Source organism: Sapajus apella, unplaced genomic scaffold, assembly GCF_009761245.1.
Source record: "Sapajus apella isolate SASKATOON/1434 unplaced genomic scaffold, GSC_monkey_1.0 scaffold43, whole genome shotgun sequence".
Classification (NCBI taxonomy): Eukaryota; Metazoa; Chordata; class Mammalia; order Primates; family Cebidae; genus Sapajus; species Sapajus apella.
The window spans coordinates 10070175-10087400 of NW_022436983.1; the positions used below are offsets into that span (position 1 = coordinate 10070175).

The 17226-nt window shown below is 48.1% G+C and overlaps 1 protein-coding gene across 1 annotated transcript in view; it reads right to left on the reverse strand.

The window, feature by feature from the left end:
- The window catches only part of SPATA21 (spermatogenesis associated 21), a 41705-nt gene extending 24946 nt beyond the window's left edge, over nt 1-16759 (reverse strand). Inside the window, exons 1-5 of the mRNA XM_032300547.1 lie at nt 16480-16759; nt 11046-11197; nt 7409-7616; nt 3715-3998; nt 3304-3352 (exon numbers count right to left, since the gene is read on the reverse strand). Of these exons, the coding sequence (XP_032156438.1) occupies nt 3304-3352; nt 3715-3998; nt 7409-7616; nt 11046-11197; nt 16480-16608 (822 nt within the window). The 5' untranslated portion in view covers nt 16609-16759. The remainder of the gene's footprint in view (nt 1-3303; nt 3353-3714; nt 3999-7408; nt 7617-11045; nt 11198-16479) is intronic.
- Between the last annotated feature and the right edge of the window lie 467 nt (nt 16760-17226).

A 17226-nucleotide genomic window follows, 5' to 3' on the forward strand; every position in this document is an offset into this window, starting at 1 on the left:
AGCCTGGGCAACACAGCAAGACTCTGTCTCAAAAAAAAAAAAAAAAATGTGCTGAGAATGCAATATCTTAAGATAGGGAGGGACTGGCTGGAACACCCCAGGATCTGTTCCACTCCCCTGAGCCCCAGAAATAGGACAGCCTTCAAGGCTTTGGCCCAGCAAATCATGTCACCTTGAAGTATAAAACCCAGGGTGGGCTGCTTTCTGGGGTCCCTCAGCAAATGGGGCGCACGCAGACAAGATGCCGTCTGCCCCAGACAGCTTTCCTGAGCCTTGGGGTCAGGCGCACAGTGGATCCTAGGCTTCTGTTGTCCTTTGCTGCCCATCTTTAGTAATAAACCCACTTGATAGAACATGTATGCATGGGTATTCTGCCTCGCTGGACTCATACAAGTTGGCAACCAGCACACCGTAAGCCTGTCTCAATACCGGAGGCTTCATATGACAGCCAGCCTAGCTTTTCAGCCGCTCTGTCCATCACATCCAATACTCTTGTCTCACAAGGCCCAGAGGATGGCCCTCCCCACTGTCACTCTCCATTTCACGTTCTTTCCCATCTCTGTAACTTTCCTTGTGATGGGTCTGCTGCCTGGCTGCCCTTTCTTTTCTTTCTTTTTTTTTTTTTTTTTTTGAGACAGTTTTTCTCGCTGCCCAGGCTGGAGTGCAATGGCGCGATCTTGGCTCACTGAAGCCGCCACCTCCTGGGTTCCAGTTGTTCTCCTGCTTCAGCCTTCTGAGTGGCTAGGACGACAGGTGCCTTCCAACACACCCTGCTAATTTTTTGTGTTTTTAATAGAGTTTTACCATATTGACCAGGTTGGTCTTGAACTCCTGAACTCAGGTGATCTGCTCACCTCAGCCTTCCAAAGTGCTGGGATTACAGGTGTGAGCCACCGCGCCCGGCCTAGTTCTCATTTCTCATCTGACTTCTCATCAGTCCAGAGAGGTACCTCGTCTTATTCCCATCCATTCATTTATTCACCACATTCCTGTTGAGTACCTACCACCAGCTGGGCATTGTTTGCACAGAGCATAGAGGGGTAAGTCAACTAGTGAGGCTGCCCTCAGGGAGTTTGCTTTCTAGATGATGAATAGGTTGACAACTTAAAGATAATGTCGCCGGGCACAGTGGTACGTGCCTGTAGTCCCAGCTACTCGGGAGGCTGAGGGGGGAGAATCACTTGAGCCCAGGAGTTCTGGGCTGTGGTGCGCTATGCCGATTGGGTGTCCGCACTAAGTTCGGCATCAATATGGTGACCTCCCCGGAGCGGGGGACCACCAGGTCAGAAACAGAGTAGGTCAAAACTCCCGTGCTGATCAGTAGTGGGCTCACGCCTGTGAATAACCACTACACTCCAGCCTGGGAAACGTAACGAGACCCTGTCTGTCTCTAAAAAAAAAAAAAAGAAAAAAAAGAAAAGTGAATGACTCAAGAGAGTCAGCCATGAGACTGTCTATGGGAGAAGTTCAGGCACAGGCACATTCAAAGGCCCTGAGGTGAGACTAGGCTCAGCATATTCCAGGGATGGAGGTCAGACCAGAGTGGCTAGACATAGAGCTTTATGGCTCTTGGTAAAGACTTTGGATCTTATTCTAAGAAGATGAGGCTTGGACTAGGGTAATGAAAGAGGGGGTGGAGGGAAGGGATGGATTCAGGATTTATTTTGTAGGTAGCACTAGGCAGGGCTGGTTGATGCATATGAAAGGATTGTAGAGGGCAAAGGAGGAATCAGAAGTGACTTTGAGCTGGGTGGTATGAGCTCCTTGGGTGAAAAGCAGTGTCATTTGCTGGGCTGACGAAAACCATGGTGGTGGCATTTGAGAAGTGAGTTAGCCAGTCAGATGGAATTCAAGTAAACCATTGGATATATGAACATGGAATTGAAAGGCAAGGTCCATGTCTGGGCGTGGTGGCTCATGCCTATAATCCCAGCACTTTGGGATGCCGAGGCAGGCGGATCACCTGAGGTCAGGAGTTTGAGACCAACCTGGACAACATGGTGAAACCCCGTCTCTGCTAAAGATACAAAAATTAGCCAGGCAAGGTGGTGCATGCCTGTAATATTAGCTACTCAGGAGGCCGAGGCAGGAGAATCGCTTGAACCTCGGTGGTGGAAGTTGCAGTGAGCCAAGATTGCACCACTGCATTCCAGCCTGGGCAACAGAGAGAGACTCTGTCTCAATTAAAAAAAAAAAAAAAAAAAAGCCAGAGGTGGTGGTGCACACCTGCAATTCCAGCTACTTGGGAGGCTGAGGGAGGAGAATCACTTGAACCCGGAAGGTGGAGGTTGCAGTGGGCAGAGATCACACTGCACTCCAGCATGGACAAGAGTGAAACTCCGTCTCAAAAAAAACAAAAAAGAAAAGAAGAAAGAAAAGAAAAGAAAAGAAGGAAGGAAGGAGAGAGAGAGAGAGAAAGAAAGAAAAAGAAGAAAGAGAGAGAGAGAAAAAAAGAAAGAAAGAAAGAGAAAGAAAGAAAGAAAGAAGGAAGGAAAGAAGGAAAGAAGGAAAGAGAGAGAAAGAGAAAGAGAAGGAAGGAAGGAAGGAAGGAAGGAAGGAAAGGAAGGAAGGAAAGAAAGAAGAGAGAGGGAAAGAAAGAAAAAGAAAGAAAGAAAGAAAGAAAGAAGGAAAGAAAGAAAGAAAGAAAAAGAGAGAAAGAGAGAAAGAAAGAAGAAAGAAAGAAAGTGAAACCCGTCTACAAGACAGGATGTTCTCCAGCCACGTTGAGCTGCTCAACATGGGCACAAGGCATGGGTTTAACCAGGGTGGGGTTTTGCCAATGAACACAGCAGGATGAGACAGGGCAGGTGCTGGCAGGGCATGCTAGTGACTGTGTATTTGCAGGTTGCCTGGTCGGGTCAAAGAACTAGGAAGTGGCAGCGCTGGGGGAGGCAAGGGTGGCTAGCAGGGGTTAGGAAAGCCTTCCAGGTGTTCAGGGACTCTTCAGATTGTGTGGCTGTGGCCGAGGGCAAATGGGTGGAAGAAATGCATGCTGACATGGAACAAGCCACCATACCTGGGATGAACCCAAGGGCTCTAGAATGTAGAGGGTAAGAGCCTTCTTGACCCCCACCCAGAATACACACACATGCATGCACACATGCACACACACATGCACAGACGGCACACACACACACGTATGCACATCTACGTGCACTTGCACACACAGGTACACACGCCTTCCTCGGTTTGACTCCAAATATGGGTTTGACCTGCCATATCTGCCTCTGCCCTCTTCCTCCTCCTGATTCCCCTGCCCTCCCCCTACACAGCCCATCCCATACCCACTATGGCCCTACTTACTGGTGGAGGAAAAGGCCCAGGTGCTGGCTGGGTCTCCACAGCCTCAACCCTGAAAAGAGGAGAAACCCCCAGGTGAGGGAAGGGCTCAGCTGAAGGTGTGCCGCTGGCCCTCGCCTCTCAGCCCCCAGGACACTCAGTTCCATCCCAGCCTTGTCCCCTTGACCTTCTCATCTCCGGGGGGCTCCTTATTCCCCCGCATCCTCATGTATTCAGGATCATGGAACAAAGAATTCTGCTATTCCAGCTGTTACACAGATGGGGAAATTGAGACCCGGGAGCATGGCTCGCCCAAGGTCCTCTACCAGGTCCAGAGCAGTCTGGACTAGAATTCGCCTCACCTGACACTCAGCAGGAGTGCATTCTTGTTGAAGCAGGGAGTGGGGCAGGAGATGGCACTGGATGGTGACTTACCCTTCTTTTGTTTTTTTAGGTCCAGGCATGGATGGCAGGAAGGGGTTGGCTGTCTTTTCCTCTGGAGCCACCATGGACACTGGGGACATTGATTCCTGAGAGCTCTCCTCATGTCCCCCTGGGCTGAGCTCTGGCAGAGCCTCCTGTGGTCTGATGTGTGGGATGCCTGCCTCCTTGGGGCACTTGTCTCTCAGTGGCTGGCCATGGCTCTCCAAGGGGCAAGAAGCGTCTCTTGGCTGCACCATGTCTGCTTGGTGACCTAGGGTGGACTGATATCCAGTGCCCTGCCAAGAACAAAGATACCAAGGATGGGGAGCTCCATCCGGGTTCCCAGGTGAACTGCAGTGCTCCCGGTGAACTGGAGACCAGTTATTACACACTTCCTAGGGTCCCAGAACCTCAGGCATCATCTTACTTAATTCTCCTGGTGCCCATAGAAGGTAGCTCAGGTACTCCTACATTTTGTGGGGAAATTGAAGCCCAGAGAAGTCGTGGCCTACTCAAAGAACCACACTTCCCTGTGGGAGTGGAATGGGAGCCTGAAAAAGCAGAAGATCCCCTTTATATAGGATTTTCTTTTACTTGTGTGTATTTTTTTTTTTTTTTTTGAGACAAGTCTCACTCTGTCACCCAGGCTGCAGAGCAGTGGCATGAACACAGCTCATTGCAGCCTTAACCTCCTGGGCTCAAGGGATCCCCCTGCTTCAGCTTCCTGAGTAGCTGGGACTACAGGTATGTGTCACCATGCCTGGCTGATATTTTTAAATTTTTGGTAGAGATGAGGTCTCGCTATGTTGCTCAGGCTCATCTTGAACTCCTGGGCTCAAGCATTCTTCTGCCTCAGCCTCCCAAAGTGCTGGGATTACAGGCATGTGCCACCATGCCCAGCCTTAAATGGGATTTTCCAAGGGATGTTTCAAAGAACAAGAATCCTTCATGAGGCTTCTTAAAAAGAGGGATTTTTGGCCAGGCACAGTGGTTCACACCTGCAGAACTTTGGGAGGCTGAGGGGCAGGCAGATCACTTAAAGTTAGGAGTTCAAGACCAGCCTGGCCAACATGGCGAAATTATGTTTCTTCTGAAAATACAAAATTAGCTAGGCATGGTGGCTCATGCCTGTAATCCCAGCTACTTGGGAGGCTGAAGCACATGAATCACTTGAACCCAGGAGGCAGAGGTTGTGGTAAGCCATGATCACACCACTACACTCCAGCCTGGGCGACAGAGTGAGACTCTGTCTCTTAAAAAAAAATAGCAAAAGCCTAAGTTGGCGGATCACATGAGGTTAGGAGTTCGGGACCAGCCTGGCCAACATGGTGAAACCCTGTCTTTACTAAAAACAAAAAAATTAACCGGGCAAGGTGGTGTGCGCCTGTAATCCCAGCCACTCAGGAGGCTGAGGTGGGAGGATCACTTGAACCCAGGAGGCAGAGGTCGCAGTGAGCCAAGATCACACCACTACACTCCAGCCTAAGCAACAGATGAAACTCCCATTTCAAAAAAAGAAAAAGTGGTGTATTATGGTATATCATAGAATGGAAATACTGCTGAGCAACTAAAGGAGCAACATGTAAAAACACACAATAGATGAATCTCAAATAGTCATGCAGAGTGGACAAAGCCAGACAGAAAGAATGTACACTGTTCAATTTCATTTGTGTAAGATTCCAGGAAACACTTAACAAATCTGTAGTGACAGTTGGTGGCTGCCTGAAATTAGGGGACTAGTGGGAGGGGTGAGAAGGGGCATGAGGAAATGGTTGGGTTGATGCTAGGTTTGCTTTCTTGATTTTGGGGATGGTTTTGTGGGCGTGTACCTATGTCAAAACATTAAATTGTACACTTGAAGCATGTGCAAGTACATGCCAATTATTACCTCACCAAAGCTGTTAAAAATCTTAAAAATAAACAAAAAGACATTTTGTAGTTAAATAAGTTTGACTACAATATGGGAAAGGCAATATACTCTAACCATATCTTTTTTTGTGAGATAGGGTCTCACTCTGTCACCCAGGCTGGAGCAGAGTGGTGTGATCTTGGCTCACTGCTGCCTTGACCCCAGGGGATCCTCCCATCTCAGTCTCCTGAGTACCATATCCAGCTAACTTCTGTATTTTCTGTAGGGTTTTACCATATTGCCCAGGCTGATCTCAAACTGCTGGGCTCAAGCGATCCTCCTGCCTCAGCCTCCTAAAGTGCTGGGATTAAAGGTGTGAGCCACGGCAGCTGATCTCTAATCATATCTGGCAAAACCTTAAAAGGTTAAAACCAAAAAAAAGGTTCAGCAGCGAGTAAACTCCTTCCAGGGTATCCTAGCATACAAAAACCTGTTTCAGCTTTGTTAAATTCAGCATCTCCCAATAGTATCTGTATACAGAACCTGGCACCTCCTCCCTCCCCCTAGTCCCAGTGACATACTGGGGGGCCACTCTGGAAATAAGATTTATGTTTATTTTATTTGTATTATCTTATTTTATTTATTTATTTATTTATTTATTTATTTATTTTTGAGACGGAGTTTCGCTCTTGTTACCCAGGCTGGAGTGCAATGGCGCGATCTCGGCTCACCGCAACCTCCGCCTCCTGGGTTCAGGCAATTCTCCTGCCTCAGCCTCCTGAGTAGCTGGGATTACAGGCACGCACCACCATGCCCAGCTGATTTTTTGTATTTTTAGTAGAGACGGGGTTTCACCATGTTGACCAGGATGGTCTCGATCTCTTGACCTCGTGATCCACCCACCTCGGCCTCCCAAAGTGCTGGGATTACAGGCTTGAGCCACCGCGCCCGGCTTATTTATTTATTTATTTGTGAGACAGAGTCTCACTCTGTTGCCCAGGGTGGAGTGCAGTGGCGCAATCTCAACTCACTGCAACCTCTGCCTCCCAGGTTCAAGTGATTCTCCTGCCTCAGCCTCCTGCGTAGCTAAGACTACCGGCGCGTGCCACCATGCCTGGCTAATTTTTTGTATTTTTTTAGTAGAAACAGGGTTTCACTGTGTTAACCAGGATGGTCTCAATCTCCTGACTTCGTGATCCGCCCGCCTTGGCCTCTCAAAGTGCCGGAATTACAGGCGTGAGCCACCGCGCCCAGTGTATTATCTTTTTGAGATGGAGTATCATTCTCACAGCCCAGGCTGGAGTGCAATGTCATGGTCTTCCACCTCCCCGGTCCAAGCAATTCTCCTGCCTCAGCCTCCTGAGTAGCTGGGACTATAGGCATGCGCCACCACGCTCAGCTAATTTTGTATTTTTAGTAGATACGGGGTTTCACCATGTTGGCCAGGCTGGTCTTGACCTTAGGTGATCCTCCTGCTTTGGCCTCCAAAAGTGTTGGGATTACAGGAGAGAGCCACCACATCCAGCCTGAAAAGAAGACTTAAATGCTTGTGATGCAGGCTGGGGGAATAGCCCAGTGACCCACAGCGCTTAGCATCTTCAGGGCACAGAGGGAGCAAGCACTCTGTCACTCAGGCTGAAGTGCAGTGTTCTGAACACAGCTCATTGCAGCCTTCACTCCTGGGCTCAAGGGATCCCCCTGCCTCAGCCTCCCAAGCAGCTGGGACTACAGGTACATGCGCCGGAATGGAGGGCATGGTGGGAGGGGGCTCCTCCACCTCCCCTGTGGTAGGGGGCTCCTCCACCTCCCCTGTGGTAGGTCATTCCACATCCTTCTTCCTATCTCCTAGGAGGTTACCTGGCAGCTCTCAGGAGGCTGATCCTCCCTGGTTCCTGGGTTCCGTTGCCTCCCCTGCTGGCCCTCGATCTCTTTCCCAGAGCCCGGCTGCTGCAGTCCTTCAGGTGCTTCAGGAACCCAGGAAGGCGACAACCCCAGCTCACTCTGATCCTGGCCTGCTTGCAGCTCCTGGGACCCTTTCTGGGGGACCCAAGAGGACTGCTTCTTCCTGGGGAAAATAGACAAAGTGACACTTCAGTTCCCAGACTGGGACCTGTTTTATATTATAGGGCTAGACATACCATAGCTGCATGCCTAACGCCTGAGAGGACAAATGAAGGACTCACAGGCATTCCCCAAATCCTAGATACTTTGATGTCAATGTTTAGGGGAGTTAAAATTTAAACTTTTAAAATTATTTGTAGAGACACGGTCTCACTATATTGCCCAGGCTGGTCTTGAACTCCTGGGCTCAAGCAACCTTCCCACCTTGGCATCCCAAAGTGCTGGGATTAGAGGTGTGAGCCATCATGTTCAGCCTAGAATTTAAGTTTTATAGTATTTTTTAACTGTTTTCCTGCAAAAATGAAACAAAAATCAGAACTGGGATGCAGAGAGGACGAGAGATTTGAGCCTAAGGTCATAAAGCTAAAGATAACAGTTCAAAATTTGAAGCTGTGTTTATCTGATCTCACTTTAATATTCTGGAGTATTTCCTCCAGGCTTTTCCCTATGTGTATGCCTACATTTTTTTTTGGACGGAATTTAGCTCTTGTTGCCCGGGTTGGAGTGCAATGGCACAATCTCAGCTCACCACAACGGCTGCCTCCGGGGTTCTAGCGATTCTCCTGCCTCAGCCTCCTGAGTAGCTGGGATTACAGGCATGCACCACCACACTCGGCTAATTTTGTATTTTTAGTAGAGATTGGGTTTCTCCATGTTGTTCATGCTGGTCTGTGAGTACTCCCTACCTCAGGTGATCCGCTCGCCTTGGCCTCCCAAAGTTCTGGGATTACAGGCGTGAGTCACCGTGCCCGGCCGAGTATGCATACTTTTTTTTTTGAAAGAGAGTCTTGCTCTGTCACCAGCCTGGAGTGCTGTGGCGTGATCTCTGCTCACTGCAAGCTCCACCTCCTGGGCTCAAGCAATCCTCTCGCCTTAGCCTCCCAAGTAGCTGGGACTACAGGCATATGCCACCACGCCCGACTAATTTTTGTATTTTTTGTAGAGATGGGGTTTTGCCATATTGCCCAGGCTGGTCTTGAACTCCTGGGCTTAAGTAATTTGCCCACCTCGACCTCCCAAAGTGTTAGGATTACAGACGTGAACCATGGTGCCTGGCCCTGCATACACACACACACACACACACACACACACTCTCTCTCTCTCTCTCACACTCTTTTTGTTTTTTGAGATGGAGTCTCAATCTGTTGCCCAGGCTGGAGTGCAGTGGCGTGATCTCCACTCACTTCAACCTTCACTTACCAGGTTCAAGCAATTCTCCTGCCTCAGCTTCTCTAGTAGCTGGGATTATAGGCATGCGACACAACGCCTGGCTAATTTTTGTATTTTTAGTAGAGACGGGGTTTCACCATGTTGGCAGGCTGGTTTCGAACCCCTGACCTCAGTTGATCCACTCAAATGTAATGCCCAAAGTGCTGGCATTACAGGCATGAGCCACCACGCCCGTCCCTGAATATGTATTTTTAATGGAGATTTATTTAGTTGCCCTCTTCAAGTAATAGCATAAATTTACAGAGTTACAATCACATTCCACATACAATATTATAAACTACATTTTTTCTTTTTCTTTTTTTTTTTTGAGATGGAATCTCTGTTTGTTGCCTAGTCTGGAGTGCAGTGGCACAATCTCGGCTCACTGCAACCTCCGCCTCCCAGGTCCAAGCAATTCTCTTGTCTCAGCCTCCTGAGTAGCTGAGATTACAGGCGTACACCACCATGCCTGGCTAATTTTTGTATTTTTAGTGGAGACAGGGTTTCGCCATGTTGGTCAGGCTGGTCTCGAACTCCTGACCTCAGGTGATGCACTTGTATCAGCCTCCTAAAATGCGGGGGTTACAAGCGTAAGCCACTGTGCCCAGCCTAATCTACTTTTGTTCAATAAACATCATAGCATACATTTTTCCCATGCTAAAAATCCTTCAGAAACATGCTTTACATGTTTCTTACATATAAAATTCCATATTTTATAGATAACCATTATTAACCATTTCCCTAGTGTGTGGGTACTTAAGGGGTTTCTAATTTTTTAGTATTTAAGATAACGTGACATGAAAGTCTTTGCGCATAAAACTGCCTGAATCACCAATTGTTTCCTCACGGCCTATTTGCAGAAATGGGTGAAGGTCAGGCAGTTTCAAGGCAATTTGAACAAATTGCCACGTTGATGAACCTAGGAAGCAGGTGTGCTTAAACGGTTTCCGCTTCCACCAGGGTGGTATGCAGTCATTGTCTTAGTCGGGCTCAGGCCTGGCATGAGTTGTCTCCCCTACTTTTTCTTGCAGGGGAGGCTATTCAGGAGTTCCTGGTTATAGTCTAATCCAACCAAGCCAGCTAGCCTTTCCTATTTCTACTATCCAAACCTTTCACTTTGTCTCCCTCTGGCTCGCTCTTGGTTTTTTCCTTTTGAATACATTCTTGCTGTAGAAAAGTTTAAAAATATATACAAAATTTAGAAAACAATTACATGGGCCGGGTGCAGTGGCTCATGCCTCTAATCCCAGCACTTTGGGAGGCTAAGGCAGACAGATCACAAGGTCAGGAGTTTGAGACTCAGCCTGGCCAACATAGTGAACCCCCGTCTCTACCAAAAATACAAAAATTAGCTGGGTGTGGTGGTGGGCACCTGTAATCCCAGTTTCTCAGGAGGCTGAGGCAGGAAAATCTCTTGAACCCAGGAGGCGGATGTTGTAGTGAGCTGAGACCTCTCTACTACACTCCAGCCTGGGCGACAGGGCGAGATTTCATCTTGAAAACAATTAGATGTACATCTTTATGTGTTCTTGTGTCTCCCAACCTCTTTTTGTTCATTATTCTATTAATTCAGTGAATCAATATTTATTGAACATTTACCATGTGTCATGCATAGTACCAGGCATGAGATTTTGAGGCTGAACCATAAAAGATGTTTGTGGTCTAGTTGGGGGAGTATCAGACAAGTGTTAACATGAATTCTTTGGTCCAACTGATGCAATGAAAGAAAAGGACGGCCGGGCATGGTGGTTCACACCTGTAATCCTAGCACTTTGGGAGGCTGAGGCAGGCGGATCACAAGGTCAGGGGTTCGAGACCAGCCTGGCCAACATAGTGAAACCCCGTCTCAACTAAAAAATACCAAAATTAGCCAGGCATGGTGACGAGTGCCTGTAATCCCAGATACTCTGGACACTGAGGCAGGAGAATCGTTTGAATCTGGGAGGCAGAAGTTGCAGTGAGCTGAGATTGCGTCATTGCACTCCAGCCAGGCGGCAGTGCAAGACTCCATCTCAAAAAAAAAAAAAAATGAGAGAAAAACAAGGTGATGTGGCTGGTGGTGCTCCCCTGACCTGGGGGTTCTGCATTCTCTCTCTTCCCTGCAGGTGGGCTACTACCGGGGGTTCTCTCCTGGACCTATTCTCTGGGAATCCCCTCAGCTCACCCTGGTTTTGCTGGAGGCCTCGGCTCCTGGGTCTTGAGGTCTGAAGACTCCACCTTGAATGCTTCTCTGTGTCTGGGCCCCTTCTCTGACCCTCCTGAGGCTGATGAGGGCTGCTTCCCGCTGCCAAATTCTGAAGCATCCTGAATCACGACCTGGACAGAAATGCCATGGCACTGGCTCGAGGGCTGTCGAGCAGTACCCGTTCTGGAGTGGGCCCTCCCACTCCTCCCTGGACACTCTCCTGGCCTCAGGGATGGGGAGATCCCGTGCCTGAATGGGCAACATGTTGGAGAGGGGTGAGCCGGAGCCAAGAGGCAGGGAAGAGAGGCTGGGATGCAGGGCCCAGCTCAGCCAGAAGCTGTTGCTCAGCATATAAGGCTCTGGTCTGAACTGGAGTCCAGATTAGCACCTGAGACAAGGGGGTTGCCCTAGGACAGCTTGAGAGAGCACCCTGGGGAACCTGAGACTCTCACGGTGTCTGAGGGAGGCCTTCCGCAATTCCCATGCCTTCAAAATGCAGATTCTCGTTTGAACTGAGGTTTTTGTTGTTTGTTTGGTTTTTCTTTGTTTTTGTTTGTTTGTTTGTTTTAAGACAGAATCTTGCTCTGTCGGCAGGCTGGAGTGCAATGGTGCAATCTTGGCATCTTGGCTCACTGCAACTTCTGGCTCCTGGGTTCAAGCGATTCCCTTGCCTCAGCCTCCCGAGTAGCTGGGCCTACAGGTGCCCGCCATCACACCGCTAATTTTTTGTATTTTTTTTAGTAGAGAAGGGGTTTCACCATGTTGGCTAGGATGGTCTTGATCTTCTGATCTTGTGATCTACCTACCTCAAACTCCCAAAGTGCTGAGATTACAGGCGTGAGCCACCACACCCAGCCTGAACTGAGTTTTTATTTCAGTTTTTGAGATAGAGTTTCGCTCTGTTGCCCAGGCTGGAGTGCAGTGGTGTGACCTCGGCTCACTGTAACCACTACCTCCTGGGTTCAAGAGATTCTTGTGCCTCAGCTTCCCAAGTAGGTGGGATATAGGCAGGGTCTGTGCCAGGTGCCTTCTAGGGATTTAACCCAGTTAGTCCTCACCGTAAAACCAATGAGGCTCAAAGGGGTTGCAGTGACACGCCCAAGGTCATACAGCTGGGTGAGTGGTGGGACAGGGAGCCCATGACTATGCTTGTTGAAGCATAAATGCGTGGGCGAAGGAATCCCTGAATGCTCGCCTCCAGCCTCTTTCCTAACCTACTCCACTCCAGGCCCTCTCCTTGCCCCTGGGAAAGACAGGATTTATGACAGAGGCTACAGGGAGGAGGAAATACTTAACCCAAGGGAATGCTGATTTTTTTTTTTTTTTTAAATAGAAATGGGGTCTTGCCGTGTTGCCCAGGCTGGCCTTTAACTCCTGGGCTCAAGCAATCCATCCACCAAATCTCCCAAAGTGCTGCAATTACAGGCGTGAGCACGGCACCTGGCTTTTTTTTTTTTTTTTTAATTTGTTTATGTATTTATTTTTGAGGTGGAGTTTTGCTCTTGTTGCCCAGGCTAGAGTGTAATGGTGCAATCCTGGCTCACCACAACCTCCGCCTCCCAGGTTCAAGTGATTCTCCTGTCTCAGCCTCCCAAGTAGCCAGGATTACAGGCATGCGCCACCATGCCCAGCTAATTTTTGTATTTTTAGTAGAAACAGAGTTTCTCCATGTTGGTCAGGCTGGTCTCAAACTCCCGACCTCAGGTAATCTGCCCATCTCGGCCTCCCAAAGTGTTGGGATTACAGACGTGAGCCACAGCACCCGACCTAATTTTGTATTTTTAGTAGAGATGGGGTTTTCTCCATGTTGGGTCAGGCTGGTCTTGAACTCCAGCCTCAGGTGACGCGCCCGCCTTGGCCTCCCAAAGTGTTGGGATTACAGGCGTGAGCCATCACGCCCAGCCGGCTGACTTTTTAAATGGTGATATCTTTGGTTCTGAGGAAACTGGATGGGGAGGAGGGTCTTTTTATGCTCTTCAGTTCATGCTACTTGGCACATTCAAAAAGAGGCCAGCTGGGTGCAGTGGCTCAAGCCTGTAATCCTAGCACTTTAGGAAGCCGAGGTGGGAGGATCACTTGCAGTTCAAGAACAGCCTATCCAACATGGTAAAAACCCATCTCTTCTAAAAATACAAAAAAATTAGATGGAGATTGCTTGAACCTGGGAGATGGAAGTTGCAGTGAGCCATGATCATACCCTTGCACTCTAGCCTGGGCGAAAGAGCAAGACTCTGTCTCAAAAAGAATAAAAAAGAGGCCGGATGTGGAGCCTTATGCCTATAATCCCAACACTTTGGGAGTCTGAGGCAGGCAGATCACTTGAGTCCAGGAGTTCAAGACCAGCCTGGGCAATATGATAAAGTCTTGTCTCTACTAAAAATAAAAAAATTATCTGGGTGTGGTGGTACATGCCATGCCTATAGTTCCAGCCACTCAGGATGCTGAGGCAGGAGGATCGCTTGTGCCTGGAAGTTCGAGGCTGCAGTGCGTCATGATTGCGCCACTGCATTCCAGCCTGGGTGAGAGAGTGAGAACCTGTCTCAAAACAAACAAAAAAGCAAAAAAAAAAAAAAAAAAAAAAAAAAAAAAAACTGAGAAACATATTTGATGGAAAGAGGCTGGGAGGTGTGAGAGGTACCTAGAATGCAGGCTGGGCACTGGGGAGGGGCATGGAGGGAAGCCCTGAGTAGCTGTCAGGAGAATAAGGCTGGGCTGGAGGCTGCGAGGGGAGCTTGGAGGCCACGGAAGGCACCTAGGAAAGCAAGTAGGCAATTCTGAGCTTGCTCGCCCTGCAGCTCTTTCCGTTACAGAAGCCAGCATTGTTTTTGGAATCCAAACTTCTCTTCTCCATTCAGCCCATGGAGCTCAGTGGAGCCAACGATCACCTGTCGCCATTGTATCAAGAGATCCAGGCCACTCCCCGCTGCCATGGTGACTGGTTCAAGGATGAGCATCTGACCACAATCTGGGCCAATGACAGTGATGCTAGAGACTTGCTTCAACTATTGCAAAGGGGCTCACTTCCTGTTGGAATGCTAAACCAGAGCATGTAAGATGAGAAGGTGTAATTCTGGAGTGGGCAGGGCAATCCCTGCCATCTTGCAGGGAGAGCTTGCCTGAGAATGAATCTAACATAGAAGAATGTAAAGCCAAGAGATACTCATTTAGCACCTTGATCCAGTCATACCTGAAGCCTATGGATGGATTTGCCAGTTAGCCAAACTGATGTATTCTCTTTTCTGCTTAATCCAGTTTGAATTGGGTTTTGTGTCCATTTTAACAGAGTCTTTTTTTTTTTTTAGAGGAAAAAAGAGAGAAAGAAAGAAGAGAAAGAATAAAAAAAAAAGAAAAAAAAAGAATGAAGGAGAGGAAGAAAGAGGAAGAAGAAGAGGGAGAGAGAACAGGGGTGTTGCTTTATTGCCCGGGCTAGAATGCAGTCCAAAAATGGGGATGCCTGAAATTGTGTTTAATAATAAAGACGTGAAAAAAAAATGAGGGAAGAAAATAACCAACAAGCAGCCAACCAACATTTCATCCAAACCTATAAATAGGTGTGATGTGGTACTGATAAGAGTGTATATTTTGTGTATTTAAAGTGGAGAGTTCTATAAATGTTAATTAAGTCTACTTGTTCCAGATCTGAGTTCAAGTCCTGGATATCGATGTGAACTTTCTGTCTCATTGATCTGTCTAATATTGATGTTGAAGTCTCTCACCATTATTGTGTGGGAGTCTAAGTCTCTTTATAAGTCTTATATATCTGGGTATTCCTGCATTGGGTGCGTATATATTTAGGATCTTTAGCTCTTCTTGTTACATTGATCCTTTTATCATTATGTAATATCCTTCTTTGCTGCTTCTGATCTTTGTTGCTTTAAAGTCTATTTTATCAGCAAAAATTGCAACTCCTGCTTTCTATTTATTTATTTTTGCTCTCCATTTGGTTGGTAAATTTTTCTCCATCCCTTTGTTTTGAGTCTTTGTGTATCCTTGCATGTGAGATGGATCTGGATGTAGCATACCAATGGGTCTTGGCTTTTTTGGCTGTCTGTGTCTTTGGATTGGGGGATTTAGTCGATTTAAATTTAGAATTAATAACAATATATGTGAGTTTGATACTGCCATTTAATGTTAGCTGGCTGTTTTGCCCATTAGTTGATGCAAGCTCTTAATTATGTTAATGTTTTTTATTTTTTGGTATTTTTTAGAAAGGCTGATACTGGTTGTTCCTTTCTATGTGTAGTGGTTCTTTCAGAAGCTCTTGTAAAGCAGGCCTGGTGGTGATGAAATCTCTGAGTACTTGCTTGTTCACAAAAGATTTTATTTTTCCTTCGTTTAAGAAGCTTACTTTGGCTGGATGTAAAATTCTGGGTTGAAAGTTCTTTTCTTGGCCGGGCGCGGTGGCTCATGCCTATAATCCCAGCACTTTGGGAGGCCGAGGCAGGTGGATCACGAGGTCAAGAGATCGAGACCATCCTGGTCAACACGGTGAAACCCCATCTCTACTAAAACTACAAAAAATTAGCTGGGCATGGTGGCGCGTGCCTGTAATTCCAGCTACTCAGGAGGCTGAGGCAGGAGAATTGCCTGAACCCAGGAGGCGGAGGTTGCAATGAGCCGAGATCGCGCCATTGCACTCCAGCCTGGGTAACAAGAGCGAAACTCTGTCTCAAAAAAAAAAAAAAAAGAAAGTTCTTTTCTTTAAGGATGCTGAATATTGGCCCTCACTCTCTTCTGGCTTGTAGGGTTTCTGCTGAGAGATCTGCTGTGAGTCTGATGGGCTTCCCTTTATGGGTAACCTGACCTTTCTCTCTGGCTGCCCTCAGTATTTTCTCCTTCATTTCAACCCTGATGAATCTGGTGATTATGTGCCTTGAGGTTGGTCTTCTTGAGGAATATCTTTGTGGTGTTCTCTGTATTACCTGGAATTGAATATTGTCCTGCCTTGCTAGGTTGGGAAAGTTTTCCTGAATAATATCCTGAAGCGTATTTTCCAGCTTGGCTTGTCCAACTTGTTGATTCCCGGCGCTAGAATCTGAGCAACCCACTGCGCCGGCCAAAGCAGCGGCGTTAAGATTGATGGTGCTTTTCTGACTCTGCACCAAGAACCGCCGCACCAAGGCAGCGGCAAAACCGCCTCACCGGCCACAAGAGTCGAGCTGGTGACCCGTGGGGCCCCTCCGCTGGGAATCTCCTGGTGCGTGAGCAACAAAAATTGATCTGAAAATGTGGTGTCCTCTCGTTCTCTGCACTTTCAGTGGGAGCTACAATCCCGAGCTGCTAGTGATCAGCCATCTTGGATCTCTCTAACAGAGAGTCTTAATTAAAGCAGTTAGGGAGGAAGCCTGGGCAGGGGAAGGGGAAGGTACCAGCTAGGAGTGGATGGATCAGAACATGGGGTACAGGTCCCTACCTGGCTGACTCCTTGTATGGTGGGCTCAACACCAGCCCTCTTTATGGTGATTCTCAGACCAGGACTTGGCTGGGTCCCTGGAGCCTTGGTTCTACCTTCTGTGTACATCTGAGTTTTTCTGTTGTCCATGATGCCAGGGCCAACACAGGTGCCAAGTGAGGGGCATCAGCTACCGTGCTCCTACAGGAGAAATCCAATCACGCATCCCACCACGCCCATCACCTAGCTGCTGCTTCAGGAGCCCACGTGGAGCCTATGATGTAGAAAGCCTGGCTTGACGGAAGAGGCAGGGCCAGGCCTGGCAAGGAGAGGCATGCAGCAAAACCAGAGAGCTGGCCACATGCCATTTACCCACATGCTTTTCCTAATTCTCACAACGACCCTGAGGAAAAGGGGCTCCGGAAGGCACAGAGACTTGCCCAGCACCTACTTGTTCACAGACAGGGACTTGAACCGTGGCCTGTTGAATCCCAAAACCCAGGCACTTTCCCCTACTGCGACTTTTGCTAGAGGGTGTTCTTTGGCATACTGGTCCCTTGAGATGCCCCATGGGGTTCCAAGGCTAAGTGCATTTGGAAAGCGCTGGGAGAAGCAAAATGCTACAGGCTGTTTCCCGCACTGCTCCTCAGAGCCTTTAAAATACTAATGTGCCTTTTAAGCGGGTGCAAAAATGTCACAGCTGCTGCTGCTGCTGTAGAGGAAAACTCCATGTTCTTAGACAGGGCTAAGGAACGGGAATTGGGAACA